This window comes from Ornithodoros turicata, chromosome 1 (genome assembly GCF_037126465.1).
Source record: "Ornithodoros turicata isolate Travis chromosome 1, ASM3712646v1, whole genome shotgun sequence".
NCBI classification, from domain to species: domain Eukaryota; kingdom Metazoa; phylum Arthropoda; class Arachnida; order Ixodida; family Argasidae; genus Ornithodoros; species Ornithodoros turicata.
The window spans coordinates 76,447,717-76,465,176 of record NC_088201.1 but is presented as its reverse complement, the minus strand read 5'-3'; the positions used below and the strand labels follow the sequence as shown (position 1 = coordinate 76,465,176).

At 46.5% G+C, this 17,460-nt stretch overlaps 1 protein-coding gene across 1 annotated transcript; it reads right to left on the bottom strand.

The window, feature by feature from the left end:
* Positions 1 to 7,194: 7,194 nt before the first annotated feature.
* LOC135376331 (zinc finger protein 708-like) lies at positions 7,195 to 17,262 on the bottom strand. Its single transcript, XM_064608882.1, has 8 exons — positions 17,057 to 17,262; positions 15,768 to 15,849; positions 15,456 to 15,678; positions 12,544 to 12,696; positions 11,727 to 11,879; positions 8,544 to 8,839; positions 7,914 to 8,061; positions 7,195 to 7,595 (listed from the first exon to the last, which is right to left on the bottom strand). Exons 3-8 carry the CDS (start codon positions 15,559 to 15,561, stop codon positions 7,195 to 7,197), a joined length of 1,257 nt encoding a protein of 418 aa, XP_064464952.1. The 5' UTR covers positions 15,562 to 15,678; positions 15,768 to 15,849; positions 17,057 to 17,262.
* Positions 17,263 to 17,460: the final 198 nt, after the last annotated feature.

Genomic DNA, 17,460 nt, shown 5'->3' with positions numbered 1-17,460 from the left:
ACAGTAAGAGGGCATGCCAGTCCTCTTAATCTCATCAGTCATTCCAGTGATTCCAGACTTCTGAAACACTAGATAGCGCCATGTTCGCAGTGCCTCGTCACGCTGTTTGCGTCTGACTGCACAGGTACAGGGTGAATTTAGCGAAGGTTACACATTTCGATCGAGTCATAAAAACATAAGATAACGTCTCCGGCTCTTCAAACTTTGCAGGCTGATAGTCATTCGCCTCAAGTTTCAACCATATTTTTTCAAATGTTATCACTTCGTAGAAAAGAAGCAAGAAGCAAATTTTCACTCCATGCACTTCCTATGCTCTATAGCGCCTGCAGTCAGCCATTTTTTCCTCTGTCTACTTCATGTTCATATCACCATCAGTGCCATGTATGCCAAAGGGAGTATGGACATTAGGAGAAGCCTAAAAAGGAGGCTCGACCTGTCAATTAAACTTAGGCGCATTTCATTGGTTACCATTTTCCATGGGAGCTGCCATGACACCAAATTTTCTCCAAGATAGAGGATGGTGCTTGGAACAGCGAAGTGATGATTTTGTGACAAAAAATTTTCACAGACTGCTTTAATTTCATACTGTGAGTATATACCCCCATGTACGCATCTGCAAAATCAGCTTCAACTTTCGCTCCACCATCATTATTTATGCGAAAATGAGATGTTTTGTCTCTAACGTTAGGCTTAGTTAAGACCGTGATACCAAGAAAATAGCAAGAAGGACGACCCTTATACGTAGGATTTTGCATTATATAATTGCATTGTATTTATACATACATCTTTGCTCATGTTTGATTCGATCTACTTACTTAAGTGATTTATAACTTCATACCGGCGGTCGTCTGCTACGAAGAAGCGGTTGTACCGCTCTCCTGGCCAATCGCTTCTGCCAGCAACCATTTCTGCAATTCTGAGTCTTCCCAACATGCCTCTCTTCGTGCAGATGGCGTTGTTAAAAGTGAATGCAAAATACGTCGTTTTTGTCTGTCACCAGGGATATCCGTTTCAATCCAATCCCATCAAGTTTCTCCAAAATGGTGCCACCAAGTAAATAAGGGTGAAGTGTACGTACAGAATGGATGTAATAACAGAGAACTGTATTTCGACCTGTGATTGGCTAGATACCTCAAAAAGTGGGTGGAGCCTCAGGTATAGGCAGGTCCCATTAATGGCCAGGCTCCCTTTGGTACATGTCGCTATGATGCAGCACTGAGACGGGACGAAGGGCTGTTAAAACAAGGAGACAAACGTATCTGCAAACTCTCAACTGACAGGAATTTATTTGCGCCGACAAATTTAAACAATCAAGAAGGAAAATAGGTGGCACACTAGCTACACAAAATTCTATGCCCCTAGTGTGGTCCAGGTGAGCCCGCAAGGTCAACCCCACACTCCACGTTTAGAAACTCTTTTTCTAGGTCAGTCAGCGCAAGAGACGGGGCACTGATACAATGTGTCCCTTTTCTGTGAATACAGAAGGCTTCAATTATCTCGCGTACAGTCTTATCAGAGTTCTTGCACAAAACAGATGTTTTATCGAAGCATGGTATGCACTCGCAGTCCCTACAGTGCAGGCCAAGGTGGCCTGATGGGGTGCGGCGTATAGTCGATGCATGTTCCATAAGTCGGACGTTCAAGCACCGCCCCGACTGACCAATATAACACGCACCACAATCTAGAGGAATAGAATATATGGTGCCTAAGTCGCAGGCAACAAAAAGCTTCTTGTGGCGAATGCCATACCCCCGAACATTACGCTCTTTATTAATGTGTGAGCAAAGACTTTGCAACTTGCGTGGAGCAGAGAATATAACATGAATATCAAACCTGCCTGCAATCCTTTTTATATTGTGAGATACCCTATGTACATAGGGTATGACCACTGGCCTGGCAAGGGGCATGACAAATGTCCTTTTCGGGGCAGATCCCCTAAGCTGCTTCAGTAAAACCTCAGCCACATCTACTAGCACATTCTCAGGAAATCCTGCACATCTCAGTCTGGTTATTTGGGTCTCGAAGCTACTGTTCAACATGTGCTGGCACGATTTTACCAGAGCTGCACGCATTACTGATTTGGCCAAACCCCTCTTTACTAACTTGGAGTGAGCCGAAGCATATGGCAGGAGGCCTTTTTTGGTTGTATCAGTGCCCCATCTCTTGCGCTGACTAACCTAGAAAAAGAGTTTCTAAACGTGGAGTGTGGGGTTGACCTTGCAGGCCCACGTGGACCACACTAGGGGCATAGAATTTTGTGTAGCTAGTGCGCCATCTATTTTCCTTCTTGATTGTTTAAATTTGTCTGCGCAAATAAATTCGTGTCAGTTGAGAGTTTGCAGATACGTTTGTCTCCTTGTTTTAACAGCCCTTCGTCCCGTCTCAGTGCTGCATCATAGCGACATGTACCAAAGGGAGCCTGGCCATTAATGGGACCTGCCTATACCTGAGGCTCCACCCACTTTTTGAGGTATCTAGCCAATCACAGGTCAAAATACAGTTCTCTGTTATTACATCCATTCTGTACGTACACTTCACCCTTATTTACTTGGTGGCAACTTCCCCTCTTCCTCCCTTTGATCCCTTTGGTATACATGGAACTGATCACCACCTACCGGTGGTGCTGCCATCAGATGAAGCAAAACCAGAACCTGTGGAACTACCAACAACCAGATGCAGGGTATACATGGTGATGTGAATGAGAAGCAGACAGAAGGAAAAAAAGGGGGTTTGCAGGTGGTATAGCACATTGGAAATGCGTGGAGTAAGAATTTGCTTTGTTTCTAACTTCTTTTCCACAAAGCGAGAGCATTTAAAAAAAATACGGTCGAAACTTCGGGCGAATCACTATCAGTCTGCAAAGTTTGGAGCGCTGGGAATGTCATTTTCTATTTTTACGACGGGATCAAAATGTGTAACCTTCGCTAAAGTCACCCTGTAATCCCCGTGGCGCACGACAGAGGTCACAAGGTTAAACGACGATCAACATAGGCATTAATCAACCGTTCATTCGCGTCAAGTTGCGCCGGCCCACTTCGACTCGACGCACGGCCTTCCCCATCCTGGCGTGCGCGCTACCCAAAAGCTTCTGACACAACGCTATGCCTGGCCGCGCATGAATAAGGATGTGCAGCGCTTGGTGAAGACCTGTGTCCCTTATCAGCGAGCGAAGGTCGGCCGCCACACTCGGACTCAACTTCAATCGTTTCTGCCACCTCGCGTCCGATTCGGTCATGTGCACGTGGACATTCTGACACTTCACGCCCGATTCATGTGCATGGTGACTTCGTTGCTTTCTTGGCTTGGTGAACTTTCACCGTCGGTTCATTGCTAGATGTGCTCCGCAACAACCCGAAGCCGTCGTCCTGCGTCCCTTGGCCGCAGTCCGCTGGCGCCGCCTTTGCAGATATCAAGCACGCCCTCGAGAACGCAGCTATGCTAATCGACCCCCGGCACGACGCCCCAAGCCGTCTCATGGTAGATGCATCTAGCACCGCTGTGGGCACAGTTTTGCAGCAGCATACTGACGACGCCTGGCAGGACACCCTGTAGTGTTCTTTTCCCACCGCCTAAACGACGCGTAAACCCACTACAGTGTCTATGGTCGAGAGCTTTTGGCCATATACGCAGCAGTCCGTCATTTCTGATACTTCCTGGAAGGCCGCACATTCCACGTTTTAATGGATCATAAGCCCCTTCCATTCCTATTTCGTACCAACCGCACAGACTACCTCGCCCGCGAAGCGCGGTACTGTCTTACATTTCCGCATTTACGACGGACATACGTCACGTGCACGGTGTGGACAATGCACTGCCGTTTATGCCAAAGGGAGTCTGGCCATTAATGGGACCTGCCTATACCTGAGGCTCCACCCACTTTTTGAGGTATCTAGCCAATCACAGGTCGAAATACTGTTGTCTATTATTACATCCATCCAGTACTTATACCTCACCCTTATTTACTGGGTGCCACCATTTCGGAGAAACTCGATTGATTCGGATTGGAACGGATATCACTGGTGACACACCAAAACGACGGATTTTGCGCCCACTTTTATCAACGCCATCTGCATGGAGAGAGGCATGTTGGGAAGGCTCAGAATTGCAGAAATGGTTGCTGCAGAAGTGATTGGCCAGGAGAGCGGTACAACAGCTTCTTCGTAGCAGACGACTGTCGCTATGAAGTTTTAAACCACGTAATGTAAGTAGATCGAATCAAAAATGAGCAATGCTGTTTATATAAATAAAAGGAAATTATATAATGCAAAATCCTACATATAAGGGTCGTCCCTTGCTATTTTCTTGGCATCACGATCTTAACTAGGCCTAACGTTAGCGACGAAACATCCCACTTTCGCGTAAATAATAATGGCGGAGCGAAAGTTGAAGCTAATTTTGCAGATGCGTACATGAGGATGTATACTCACAGTATGAAATTAAAGTAGTCTGTGAAATTTTTTTGTCACGAAATCTCCGCTTCGCCATTTTAAGAACTATCCTCCATTTTGGAGAAAATTTGGTGCCACGGCAGCTCCCATGGAAAACAGTAACCAATGAAATGCGCCTAAGTTTGATTGACAGGTCGACCTCTTTTTTAGGCTCCTCCTAATGGCCAGACTCCCTTTGGCATACACGGCACTGGGACAACGGTGCCACGGGCGCCCTCTCTCGCATCGAATCCATTTCTGCGCCGTGCACCGCTGGCCTCGAGGACATCGCAGCGGCGCAAGTTGTCGACTCCGAACTGAAACAACTTCTAGCCACGCAAGACACGTCACTGGTGCTGCGCGAAGTTCCCATCCCGGCCACACCGACGACTGTCACTTGCGATACCAGCATAGACATTAATCAACCGTTCATTCGTGTCAAATTGTGCCGGCCCACTTCGACTCGACGCACGGACTTCCCCATCCTGGCGTGCGCGCTACCCAAAAGCTTCTGACACAACGCTACGCCTGGCCGCGCATGAATAGGATGTGCAGCGCTGGGTGAAGACCTGTATCCCTTATCAGCGAGCGAAGGTCGGCCGCCACACTCGGACTCAACTTCAATCGTTTCTGCCACCTCGCGTCCGATTCGATCATGTGCACGTGGACATTCTGACACTTCACGTCCGATTCGATCATGTGCATGTGGACATCGTCGGTTCCCTCCCACCGTCTCAAGGATACCGGTACATCCTATCCTGTGTGGATTGATTTATGAGGTGGCCCGAAGGTGTCCCGCTGAACGGCCTCAAAGCCCAATCAGTCACTGAGGCTTTTGTCGCATCATGGATGCCCTCCATCGTGACCACCGAGCACGGACGGCAGTTTCAGTGCTCTCTCTTCACGGCTCTTACGCACCTGCTCGGAACTCGCCATTTCCACACAACTACCTACCACCCTGCGGCGAATGGGCTAGTCGAATGACTACACAGTCAGCTGAAGGTGGCACTCACTGCCCGTGCTGACACTGCACACTGGATCCAACGCCTTCCCTTCGCACTGCTGGGCATCAGAGACTCCATCAAGGAAGACCTTAGCTGCAGTTCTGCGGAGATGGTGTATGGCCCCCAGCTCCGACTCCCAGGTGATTTTCTCACCCCATCAATCCCACAGCGCGTACATTGAAAAGCTCCATGACTTGTTCCGGTCCATCACCCCGGTTCCGTCATGCATGCCGACACGGCGCATCGTTTTTCGTCAGCCAGGACCTCAAGAACAATTCGCAGTTGTCACCTGGCAAGTGCACAGCACGGACCTATGCCATTGTTCAAGAAGATGCTTTGTTGGGCTAGTTGGTAATTCATTACTAGACCTTCAGTGCAATAAAGTTTAGTTGGAGTAAGCGCCCGTGTGTGTCTTATGTTCCTCCCGTGGTTGCCGTCTTCGCGCTGTGTTTTTTTCCCGGTCTAGCCATTGTTCTCTGCTAGGTACCCATAACACAACTGAAGAAGATAAGCATAATGGTAGCGAGTTGGGCTACTTGGTGACTATCCCTGGTTGACTAATGAAGCACCAAAGAAGCATGGACAAGATATGTAAGACAGTGCTAACGTTTCGCTCTCTTCTCTTGTCCATGTTCCTCTGGCCCGTCATTAGTCACCCATGAAGAAGATAAGCATTCGTGACAAGAGGAATAAAAAAAGGAGGGAAGAATATCGGAGCATGTTGCTCATGGAAATGAACCTTAGTCGGCACTTCAGAGCCTGTGGGAGGATATCTTTTTCATATTTGTTTCTCTCCCCAGCACTATGTTTCCTAACATTTCACACGCATCACCACCCGATCCAGTTCTAATCCACCACTTTTTGAACCTCAGTCTGTCCATGCATGCGAGTTTCAAAACATCCAACAGAAATGAAACGCGATGGGACACAGACAGAATCTGTACACTCCTTGTTCTCTGTGCATTACCATGTGCTTCTTCATGTCTCCGGGTTGATGATGGGTTGAGAGTTTTCATTTGCAATGCTTCATGCCCATGTATGTCCACTTGTAACATTGCAGGTCTGTGCCCTGCCTCAAGTTTACAGAGCAGAGAACGCTTCTGTATGGCTGTGCACCTCTCTGCGCCTACTTGTGATGCCCCAGGACCGTGCTGAGGCTGAATTCTACAGGACGCACATCACATTTGTACGGGTCCTCAGTCGTATGCGTCTGCTTGTGACAGTGCAATTCATGCTGTAAATGGACCCTGCACGACAGAAGTCACACTTGTACGGCTTCTCGCTCATGTGTGTCCGCTTATGATTGTGCAGATTTGTATTCTGGATGAACTCAGCATGGTAGACAAAGCACTAGTGTGTGGCTTTTTGACCGCTTGTGCATTTATAGGTTCCTGCTCGTGTTCAACTCTACAGGTCAGACATCGCACTTAAATGGCTTCTCGTCCGTGCGTGTCCGCTTGTGTTGCTGTAGCCAACCGCTCTTGTTGAACTCTGCAGGGCAGGCATTGCACTTGTATGGCCTCTTGCCCGTGTGTGTTCACTTGTGCTTTCGTAGGTGCACTCTATGACTGAACTCCGCAGGGCAGACATCGCACTTGTATGGCTTCTCGCCCGTGTGAGTCCGCTTGTGTTGCTGTAAGCACCCGCTATCGGTGAACTCCACAGGGCAGACATTGCACTTGTATGGCTTCTCGCCGGGGGTGTGTCTGCTTGTGCTTTTGTAAGTGCGCTATATGACTGAACTTCGCAGGGCAGACATCGCACTAGTATGGCCTCTCGGCTGTGTGTACCCTCTTGTGGTTCAGTAGGTGCCCTCTCTGCCTGAACTGCGCAGCGCAGACGTCGCACTTGTATGGCTTCTCGCCCGTGTGTGTTCGCTTGTCCTGCTGCAGGTTCCCACTTCTGCTGAACTCCGCAGGGCACATATTGCACTTGAATGGCTTCTCGCCCGTGTGTGTCTGCTTGTGTTGATGTAGTTGATCCCACCGGCTGAACTCCGCAGGGCAGACATCGCACTTGTATGGCTTGTCGCCCATGCGTGTCTGCTTGTGTTGATGTAGTTGACCCCACCGGCTGAACTCCGCAGGGCAGACATTGCACTTGTATGCCTTCTTATGTGCATGTGCCTGCTTGTGACACTGTAGGCACCACTTCTTGCTGAACTCTACAAGGCAGGCGTCACACTTTTATGGCTTTTTGCCCATGTGAGCTTGCTTATGAAGCTGCGGGTGTGCAATCTGGCTGATCTTCACAGCTGGCTTCTCGCCTACATGTGTTCGCCTGTGACAGCACAGGCTCGTGTTCTGGTGGAACTGTGCAGAACACAGATCAGACATGCGTGACTTCTCGTCAGTACGCTTTGACACGTGACTCTCGTTGCTCCCAGGTCGCGAGAATGCAGGGGTACAGATGTCGTACGTAAAACCCTCCTCTCCCATCTGACCATCCGGTGGAGAAGTAACGGGACACATTTCAGACTCACTGCAACACTGTGCAAGCATGTGGTGTTTCAAGCTGTCTTTCAATGTGTATGGAGGTTCAGATGGCTTGCTCTGGTCTGGCCGACCGTTCGTCGTGACTAGTAGAGCATTGTCAAGCTGTGGCTCAACGGTCATCGTGCTGATCTTCAACTGTGCCATTGAAGAAGTACATACTGAAGATTTCCGATCACAAGTGCCTCTGGGCTGGTCCTTTACATGGAGCAAGCCAGCGATTTCTCTTGCTCCTCAAATTTTGCAATCGGAAATTAAGGGGGCATACCATTACAGGCGCATCTCTGATTGACAATTTTTGGAAGAACTCGATGGCGCCGCGTTTGCCGTCAGGTTGTTCATGTATGACTCAACGAATAATCCCGTTGTGCACTACCGAGGCCGTAAGATCAAAGTGGCTCCTCCCCTGCCCCTCCTGTATTGGCTGTGAGGTAGAGAGTCAGACTTTCAGGCGGAAAGCCCAAAGCTGGATTCCAGGCAGTCGCAGCCTCGTCATTCATTGCATGTTGCTGAAATTTTTCGTAAATCTTCGTATTGTTTCGATACCTCAAGGCTGTACTCTCTGTGTCTCTCTCTTTTGGGAAGGATATAGGGGATTATTTTTGCTACAATCTGTTCACCCTACACCACGTGAGACTGAACTGCGTTGAACTGGTTTCGAGCAGTTCTTGACTTTTACTCAGTAGCACAACAGGAACCGAACCATTTTCTTTGAGCTGAAACACCTTTCGGTTGGACACCCTGGCCAGGAGTGACTTGTGGGATTCTAATACCCAAAGCGCACTGTCGCACACGATCTGGATCGACCCGCAGTCTTGGACGGCGCAATCCCGTTGGACACGCCGCGCCATCCGCACTTCACGTTCGTGATCCAGGTTTTCATTTGACGCCGTCTGGTGAGAGCTTTGCACAGTACCTACTGAAGTTTCAAATTAAAAGGAAACATTGGTCCAGGATGTCTACTTGAAATATATTCACATTAATGCAAATGCTACTTCAGCTATTTCAGCGTCTGTACATGTTGTTTTCTTCGTTCGTGCCACTGCCATCACCGCCATCGTGCCAACCCGGAACCGGCAGTGCGAGTAGAGAGAAGACGAAGAAGTGAAAGGAAGCCACTGCGCCTGTACCAACCCTCCTTGAAGTGTGTAATCATGTTCGCGAACGCGGGACAAGTGTCTGCATTGTTGATCTCTGTCGCCGAGACTCGCCTTGTCCACACCTGAGGACGATCGCAATTGCCGCCTAATCACAATTGCGCGAGATGTGGATCCTGCGTCAGTGCATTTTGGGTATAAGCAGATTTTCAATAACAAGGATTAGCTTTTTCAGCTGGATTTGCCCTTCCATAGGCCCTCCCAAAAGTGTACAGTCTTTTCCAATGTTGAAGAGATCCTTCATTCTGAGATGCTTGCAACACTCATCCTTACTATAAATTCGAGAGACAGTGGATTTCACAGGAACGCAAAGAAAACGGTAAAGAAACGGGAACCACAGCGTGTGCTTCATGACAAGCCTCATTCAGGCAAGGTCCTGAGAGTGGACTGTGTTCGAATGATGCCATAAGCAATCGAAATGTTAAACATTAACGAAAGTATCACAGTCAGGGGACTAGGCGACTGATGGCGAGAGGAACTATAGTCGGTGTACAAATAAAGCACTACCTACAACTGTTTCTTTGACTTTCATAATAACACGAAGTCTGTGCCAATCCTGCAGATCTGTATATGACCAATGCTTATGCCAGCTGAAATTCATTCATTCAGCATCCACGAGCGCAGCCTAATTTACAGAATGCAACGTCATGGTTTCCCCTGCAATTCCATCCTCACTCACGAATTATCCACTTCGGGCAGACGAGATCCACAGACAAAAGCTGCGCAAATGATATGCAAATCTGCATTCGTGGCAGTCAGAAAGCCACAATGCCTGGCCATTAGGAGGAGCCTGAAAAAGAGGCTCGACCTGTCAATCATATTGAGCGTTTTTCATTGGCTGCTCTTTCCTATCCGGGCCACCATTACACCATTTTTTCAAATTTTTCGGAAAAACCCCGAAGAAAACCAGTTTTTTTCGAGCGATTAAAATTTCCAGACATTTTGCATCTTTAGATGTGGCATCATACCATTCCTTATCATTTTACCCGGAGTAGCGGGCGAACGCGCAGAGCTATGCTTATGCAGGTTTTTCTTTCTTTTTTTGTTGCTTTTCCCCTATCGTACGCTTGCGGAATGGAAACCAACTAGAACAGCACTTTATCGCCGCACAACAAGATGTTGTTGGATAGGCTCATGATCCGAGTAAGACATCTCGCAGAAGCGGTAGATCTGTTAGCTATGAGTGAACCTTCATTGAAGGCTGAGTGAATCCATTTTAAAGCGATAAAACCCCAGTGCTGGGTAAAAAAGGACAAGGGACAAACAACTACGATGATGACTACACTACCCAGCAATGGGGTTTTATCGCTTTTAGACGGATAACCAACCTGCCCAGATTTTAACGTCATTCAATACGGGTAAGTACAGTTGGATATCTCCAGTTATGGATTACTCAATTTCACTGGGAGTGTGCGAGATCCAGTGCAGCAGCGATTAATGAAATGAATGGCACTTGTCAGCCTCCCTTTATGAGCGCCACAACCTCCATCTTATTTTTCCTCATTCCAAACGGAATCAACAACTTTCTCACGACTTGATCGCGACTGTGCTGCGGCTTCTATGCGTGAAACTACGGTACTCCTGGGCCATTTCAAACGTATAAATGTGGCAGCTGTCGAGGATAGCAACCTGGTCTTGGAAGGTTAATGAGAACTGTCCATATCTAAACTTCATGAGAAATATGTTTCAAGTACAATTTTCCGTGCATCATCCAAAGAACGAACGACTCCCGGTGAATCCTGCATATACTGACCTTTTTTAGACACCTGCAAGGATTCTGATGCACTCGCGACATCGCATACTTCCCTAATAATTTGTTGTATATTCGATGTATATGTGGCTGTTTATGCAAACGTAGGTCTAACAAAATTCTCCGTTTTAACGTATTATTTCCATTGCACACACAATTCCACATAAACGACAATGCATACCTGCGCTCGGTTTAACGAAATGCTTTCGTCCGACACGTCCTATTTAACGAAGCCCGCAGGCAGCTGACACCTATTTACGACATCCCATGTGCGCGTGAGAGGGGAGGAGAATCCTGTTCCCCTGGGGAGGGAGGGAGAAGTCACGTCTCCGTAACGTTAACGTTATGGGTTATTGGTGTTGTCACATGAAATGATGTAACTGTTGCATCAAGCATGCAAAACCACTGCTGCGAGAACTATGCAATTGCCCCTTAATTACATTTGTTCTCGATTTTGTTTTGCTGTGGTGTTTTGTGATCACTGTGGTCCAAAAAATGAAGCTTTTTTCAACCGATGATGGCTGCCACGTCCGAAATTCCATCCGTAACTTACGAACATCCAGTGCTCGCCACATCGGAATGTACGGTTCACGTGAAACTTCACTTTTTTTCTTTTCCCATGCCCCTCAATGGCAAGTACGGCAATGACGTTTTTACTCAATGAAGATTTCCCGACATTCGAGAGTGAGCATGATATGATATTTGACAAAGAATCTCCACGTCTCTTTTGCCAGCTTTGAGAACCTTCCCTAGAACAGTGTGTGCTCTGGAAAGCTGATACGTGTCTGTCTGTCCGCCAGAAAACTAAAGCGCATTTCTGTTGCATCCCACTTTTTATCCATATCGTGCTATTGAGTTTGGTGTTGACTAAATCTCCTCGACCATTTTGTATTTACCTTCTGATGTCAATTGACAGTTGTGTCCCATTTCGTCCTGTCCAGTCAAGACTGCAACGTCACAAGGCGCCGTTTTGCCTTCTATGAATGGATGTTCACTCGAAGATTCCTCTTGCGGTTCTTCTTTAATGTCACACATCCCAGCTGTCATGCCTGAAGTAAAACATTATTGAAGTAAAACACTGAAGTAAGCTACATTGCGAGGCTTTGAGTCACGTGACGACCACCTCCGTATAGTGTGAGGGATTTCGGGAGACAAAACGGATTTACATCAAATCCGAATCATGTCCAGATTTAAATTTATTTGAGTAAATCAAATCACTTTAAATCCAGATTTATTTTCAGTGCACCAAATGAAATCCCTTTTTAAATGTGGATCACAAAATCCGGAAGAGGAGCTAACACAGCTGAACACCTCTGGAATGGCTTCAGAATCGACCACAGTTTTCGAAGCTTGGATTTTTTTACACACAATACCTAATTAATAAAAGGAATTCCTAGCAGTTGTGTAACTAAGAAAAAGAGGCGAAACATATGGAACACATCTATTACACTGGAGCCCCATGAGCACAAAAAATGCAACTTGGTCATTATCCATTTCCTTATATTGAGATGCAACAGTGATGTGAAATTTTATAGAGAATCTCCATGTTTATTTTCCATAGGTTTGAGAGTCTTTCATTGAACAGAACACGTGCATGGAACGTGATACCTGTCTGTCAGAAAACTAAAATGCATTTCTGTTGTAGCCCTCTTTTTGTCACGCTATTAGGTTTGGTGTTGACTAAATGTACTTGACCATTTTGTATTTACCTACCTTCTGATGTTGAATCACAGCTGTGTCCCATTTGGTCCTGTTCTGTCAATATTGCAACATTGTAAGGCTCCGTCTTGACTTCCATGATTGGACCTGTGTTTGAAGATTCCTCTCGAGGTTCTTCTTTAATGTGACACATCCCAGCTGTAACTCCTGAAGTAAAGCAAGAAGGAGAGAAGTAAGCAACATTGCAAGGCTTCGAGTGACGACCACCTCCGTGCCTTTTCTGAATCTATAGCTGTTTGTTAAGCTATATTGCACATAGAGGTGTGCGCCATCGCCAGTAACGAAGTCGGGGCGTCGCCACAGCCAGTGCGTGGGAAAGGGTTGTTGGATGAACGGATTTGGGTTATGTAAGGGTGAAGGGGCGTACGCCCAGCACGGCGCCTATGGGGGCACCACCAGCGAATCCTTTAGTGGGAGGAGTGGGCACTTTTTCTCGGGCTCATAGCACACTCTGCAGTGTTGCCTGTATGCGGCCTGCTGCATCACGTTCACCGTAAGCACCTCAATCTTCAGAACAGAAAAGCAGTAAGCTATGGGCGGTACGTGGAGCAGTGTGCCATCATCCATTTTGAGGACGACTACGACTGTAGAGCGCAGAGATGTGGCACGTGTACAATATTAGTGCACCAGTCACGGCATGTCTTGCACGCCCGATGGTGTCATCGTGAAAGGCAATGACGTATGACGTCCACATGTGCAGCTGGACATAGTGGAGCACAATAGAAGGACATAATACAGGGTGTTTCACCTAAAGTGATAAAAAATTCTAACTGGCAACGTACTTGCCGGAGGATTGTGGGACTTTCGGCAATTACCTTCTGAGAACTTTTGACGCCATTGAGGAAGGCTTTGGACAATTTTTAATTGCGAGAAATTTATGTTTTTGATTGAATTTTGAAAATTGCTAAGCAAACCTTAGTTTTTTTTACAGAAATATGAAGTCCTCCACGGATAACCGCAGACCCAACATTGGGCGTACCGCAAGGGTCAGTCTTGGGCCCGCTGTTGTTCCTCGTTTACATCAGTGATATAACTAGGGACATCCGTGTTAACGTCAAACTCTTTGCTGACGATTGCATACTGTACATGGAGGTTAACAGTAGAAGCGATCAAGTAGAGCTCCAAAATGGGATCGACTCTGTCGTTGCTTGGTGTACTGAGTGGCAGATGTCTTTGAACACGTCAAAGAGTGTGAAGATGAGCATCACTTGCAAAACGAAATCGATATTTGACTACCCTTACAAGATAAAGGACGAAGTACTGGCATCCGCCAAAGAGTACAAATATCTAGGCGTTATCGTACAAGATGATCGTCGCTGGGACCGTCATCTTCACACCGTAATAGGTAGGGCTAACCAGAGGCTGTTTTATCTAAGGAGGACCTTGAAAGACTCCAATCGTATCTCTCGGTAACTTGCTTATGTAACACTTGTCCGCTCTGTCTTAGATTATGCATCGGTAGTATGGTTTCCCGTAACTAACAGCGCAATACAGGGCATAGAAAAAGTTCAGCGACGGGCTGTTCGTTTTATATTTAACCAGTTTTCCCGACTTCTCCGACTGGACTCTTAGCTGCGGCTGGTCTTCCCTCCCTCAAAGTGAGAACCAAAATTCAGCACTTAATGTTACTTTGGAGTATCTGCTATGACCAAACCTGTATCCAGGCGAATGAATACCTATGTATGTTTTTCTCAGCGGGGTAGTTCACGTCTGAAGCACGCAAAGCTCATCGAGCAATATAAGTTCCGCACTGAAGAACTAGTTTTTTTCCTTTGACCATAGATGTTTGGAACCACTTACCCGCGGATGTTGTTGCATGTGACACCCTGCCATCTTTCGTTGAGGCATTCACTAGCCTGTTTTTTTATTTTCAGGTACACAGCAACACATAAAACGCAGTAGTTTTTAGCTACTACTTTTATATAACATAGAGTGTTCCTTCTACTCTTATTTACTGTATGTTGTATGTATATGTGTTTCTTCCTTTTTCCCTTTTGTTCAAGATGTTCTAATGATTTGTATTTTGGGAATGCCCCTCCTCCTACTGCACTATGCCAGAAGTATCACAAATAAATAAATAAATAAAACTATGCGCAGTATCTAGACAGAAATGTTGTTTAAAAAAGTAAAAATTATGCTTCAGCCCCACCTGCTTGATTTTCGCGAAGAAGCGCATACAAAGTGTGTGTCTAGAGGAGGAAGTTTCATTTGTTTCACCTTCTTTGTGATAAGACAGTTATCACCAGCATCAAGGTCAAAGTGGTGGAAAGAAATTAAAACAAAAGGCGGGAACTGTTCTTTGCGACAATCAAGCAGGTGGGGCTAAAGCCGAATTTTTACTAATATTTTAGAGTATTTCTGTTGACATACTGTGCATAGTTTTTCTTGGGTCTCTGGTTATCTGTGAGGGACTTCACATTTCTGTAAAAAAAAGTGAAAAAGAAAAAAAGGCAGCTCTGTTTTCAGTGTGTTTTTCATCTAAGTGGTGGCATTGTGCAAATTAATTTGGTCCGTATTGTTAGGTTATATTCCTATTGCAAGGAGTACTAATCCCGTGGTTTTGAAACTACAGTTCAAAACCACGGATAGTTCAGGATAAGTGGAATTTGCACTGCCAGCTCCGTGAGAATAACAGAAAAAAAAAAAAAAAAAGCAAAATCGAGGGTTTTCAAGGACTTTGAAAAATCGCAGGGTTTTCCAAAACCGCAAAAATTGCATTTTGAAATTCGAGGGTATTCAAGCGTTTCAAGGACCAGTGGGAGCCATGACAGCGGACGATTTTCCCTCCCGAATTCGTTTCAGGCTTTTAAACCGAACAACCATAGTTTATTTATAAAACATACCCCACTTGAGTGCATAGTTTACAAGGATTTTACCATAAGCATCACCTCCTGATGGATACTCACCGCAGCGCCGTTGATGTACCTGGTCCTCTTCTGGTAGGCATGATGGATCAAGAGGTTCCGATTTTACTCTCACGGGCTGACCACTCAACTCTGGGGAGAGCCGCATTTCTTGCGGTTGAGATCCCGAAGGTCCTGGCAGTCTGATGAACTCGTAGACGCAAATATCTCTTGCTTCTTCCTTAGCGCTGCCCTCGCCCACGTAAATTACGAGAGAAAATTGGGTCTGGAAGTGAAACGGACACAGCGACGGTTTTCGTACGCTCGCAGAACATGAAAACCTTTAAAGGGGTATTGATGGAAACCCCGACTCACTGTTTCTCAGAGGGTCAGCTACGTTGGAATGGATTCCACGTTGAGACAGAAGAGGTGCAGGTGGGAGGTTTTTGACGAAACCCTGCGTACACGGTGTGTCTTATCGAGAAAGAAATACGACACTGGTATTAGAAGAATCCTTCCTAGTTTGAACACGTGACGTGGAAGATATGAAGGCTGATGAGTACAGCCAGGGTGTTTGTACAAAATGCACATTTTTAGAATGCATTGCAACATATATCCCAACACTTCTCTACGCATTACCAATGACAATGTTGCATGTTTCGGCACACTTGATTCAGGTCGTCTTTGTATGGCCACCTATCGGACAGACAAGCTTGCCTGTATCATGCTTCAAAAATAGTACTGCCCTCACCCAGCTAAACAAAGTGCACATATGGAGTACTTTGTCTCCCACCACGGCCATCATTGGAACGCCGATCTGATAGGAGACGGCAGTTTTGAGCTTGTCGGCTCTTAGCGGCGGTCTTAGGGCGGGTTCACATGAGGGATACATAATGGTGTAGACATTGCAGCCTACGTCATCAAAACATGCGTCTTCTCCGATCTGCAGGGGACCTGGAATTCCACTGCTGAACATTCGCCCCCGTGTCGGCGGGGGACTTGGGGACGGGTCGGCGTCTTTTGACAGTTTTTTTTTTCTTCCTTCGAGGGCCTGTCTTGCAACCGTAACCGCTGAACGGACGGTAGTCGAACAAAAGCGCGATAAAAAAACGGAGAAGTCGTGTACGGGTCTTCACGAAGCGAGAAAAAAATATGGAAAACGAGGGTTTTTGCTACGAGCAAGTGGATCTCCAAATACGATACCCGCTAGAGCAATGCGTGGAAATATGACCTTACCGTACGGTACAACGACGACAGACAGATTAAGATTACGAGAGGTTTTGCATATGCATGCGTCGCTTTGTCCCGTAAATAGCTTTTAGTACGGATTCCTGCATTCTGGAATGTTTGAGATGAAACGTACCCCCAACGTACAAAGCGACAATTTTTCTTTTCAACCAGAGTGCGCGTTCTTAGAGACGGACCTCCCATCCATCATCCTCTGCGAATGCTCGGCAGTGGATTTCTCCCCGGTCCCTCGTGTGAACATCAATGTCAACACAATGTCAACACAAACATTGTCATCAAGCAGGAGAACTACTACAAGGTAGTCCGGTTTGCAAGGAACGAAGGCAAACACTTGTGAGTTTCTTCGGAGGGCAGTACAGTCCTAGCGAGCTGGATACAAAGAACAACGACTTCATTGTTAAATGTTATCCTCGCACCTGTGACTTCAAAACAAGTCTGCCCTGTGACAAAGGGGATTAGGTGTAACTCGATGTTCGACATGTGACCGTTGCATATTTCGGGACCCTCGTCATATGTTCCTTAGCAGCACTTGCTCAGTATGCGCCGAAGTAACACTTGAAACTACTTTGCCATCACTAGGAAAGGAAACGTTCGTGGTGCGCAACATTTTTGTTCACTTGCCGCCATGGAGAATAATATGATGCCGATGTCTTGCATAGCGCCGAAAGTAAAAAGGGATAAAATATAATGATACGTCTAAGAACAACATAACCGCTGTTTCTGGCACGTATCTGGAAGGGTTTAATTTCTAATATCACTGAACCCGTGTTAATTTTTATGTACGCAACTGAATCAAGTGTGTTGACGACGATGTCAGCGT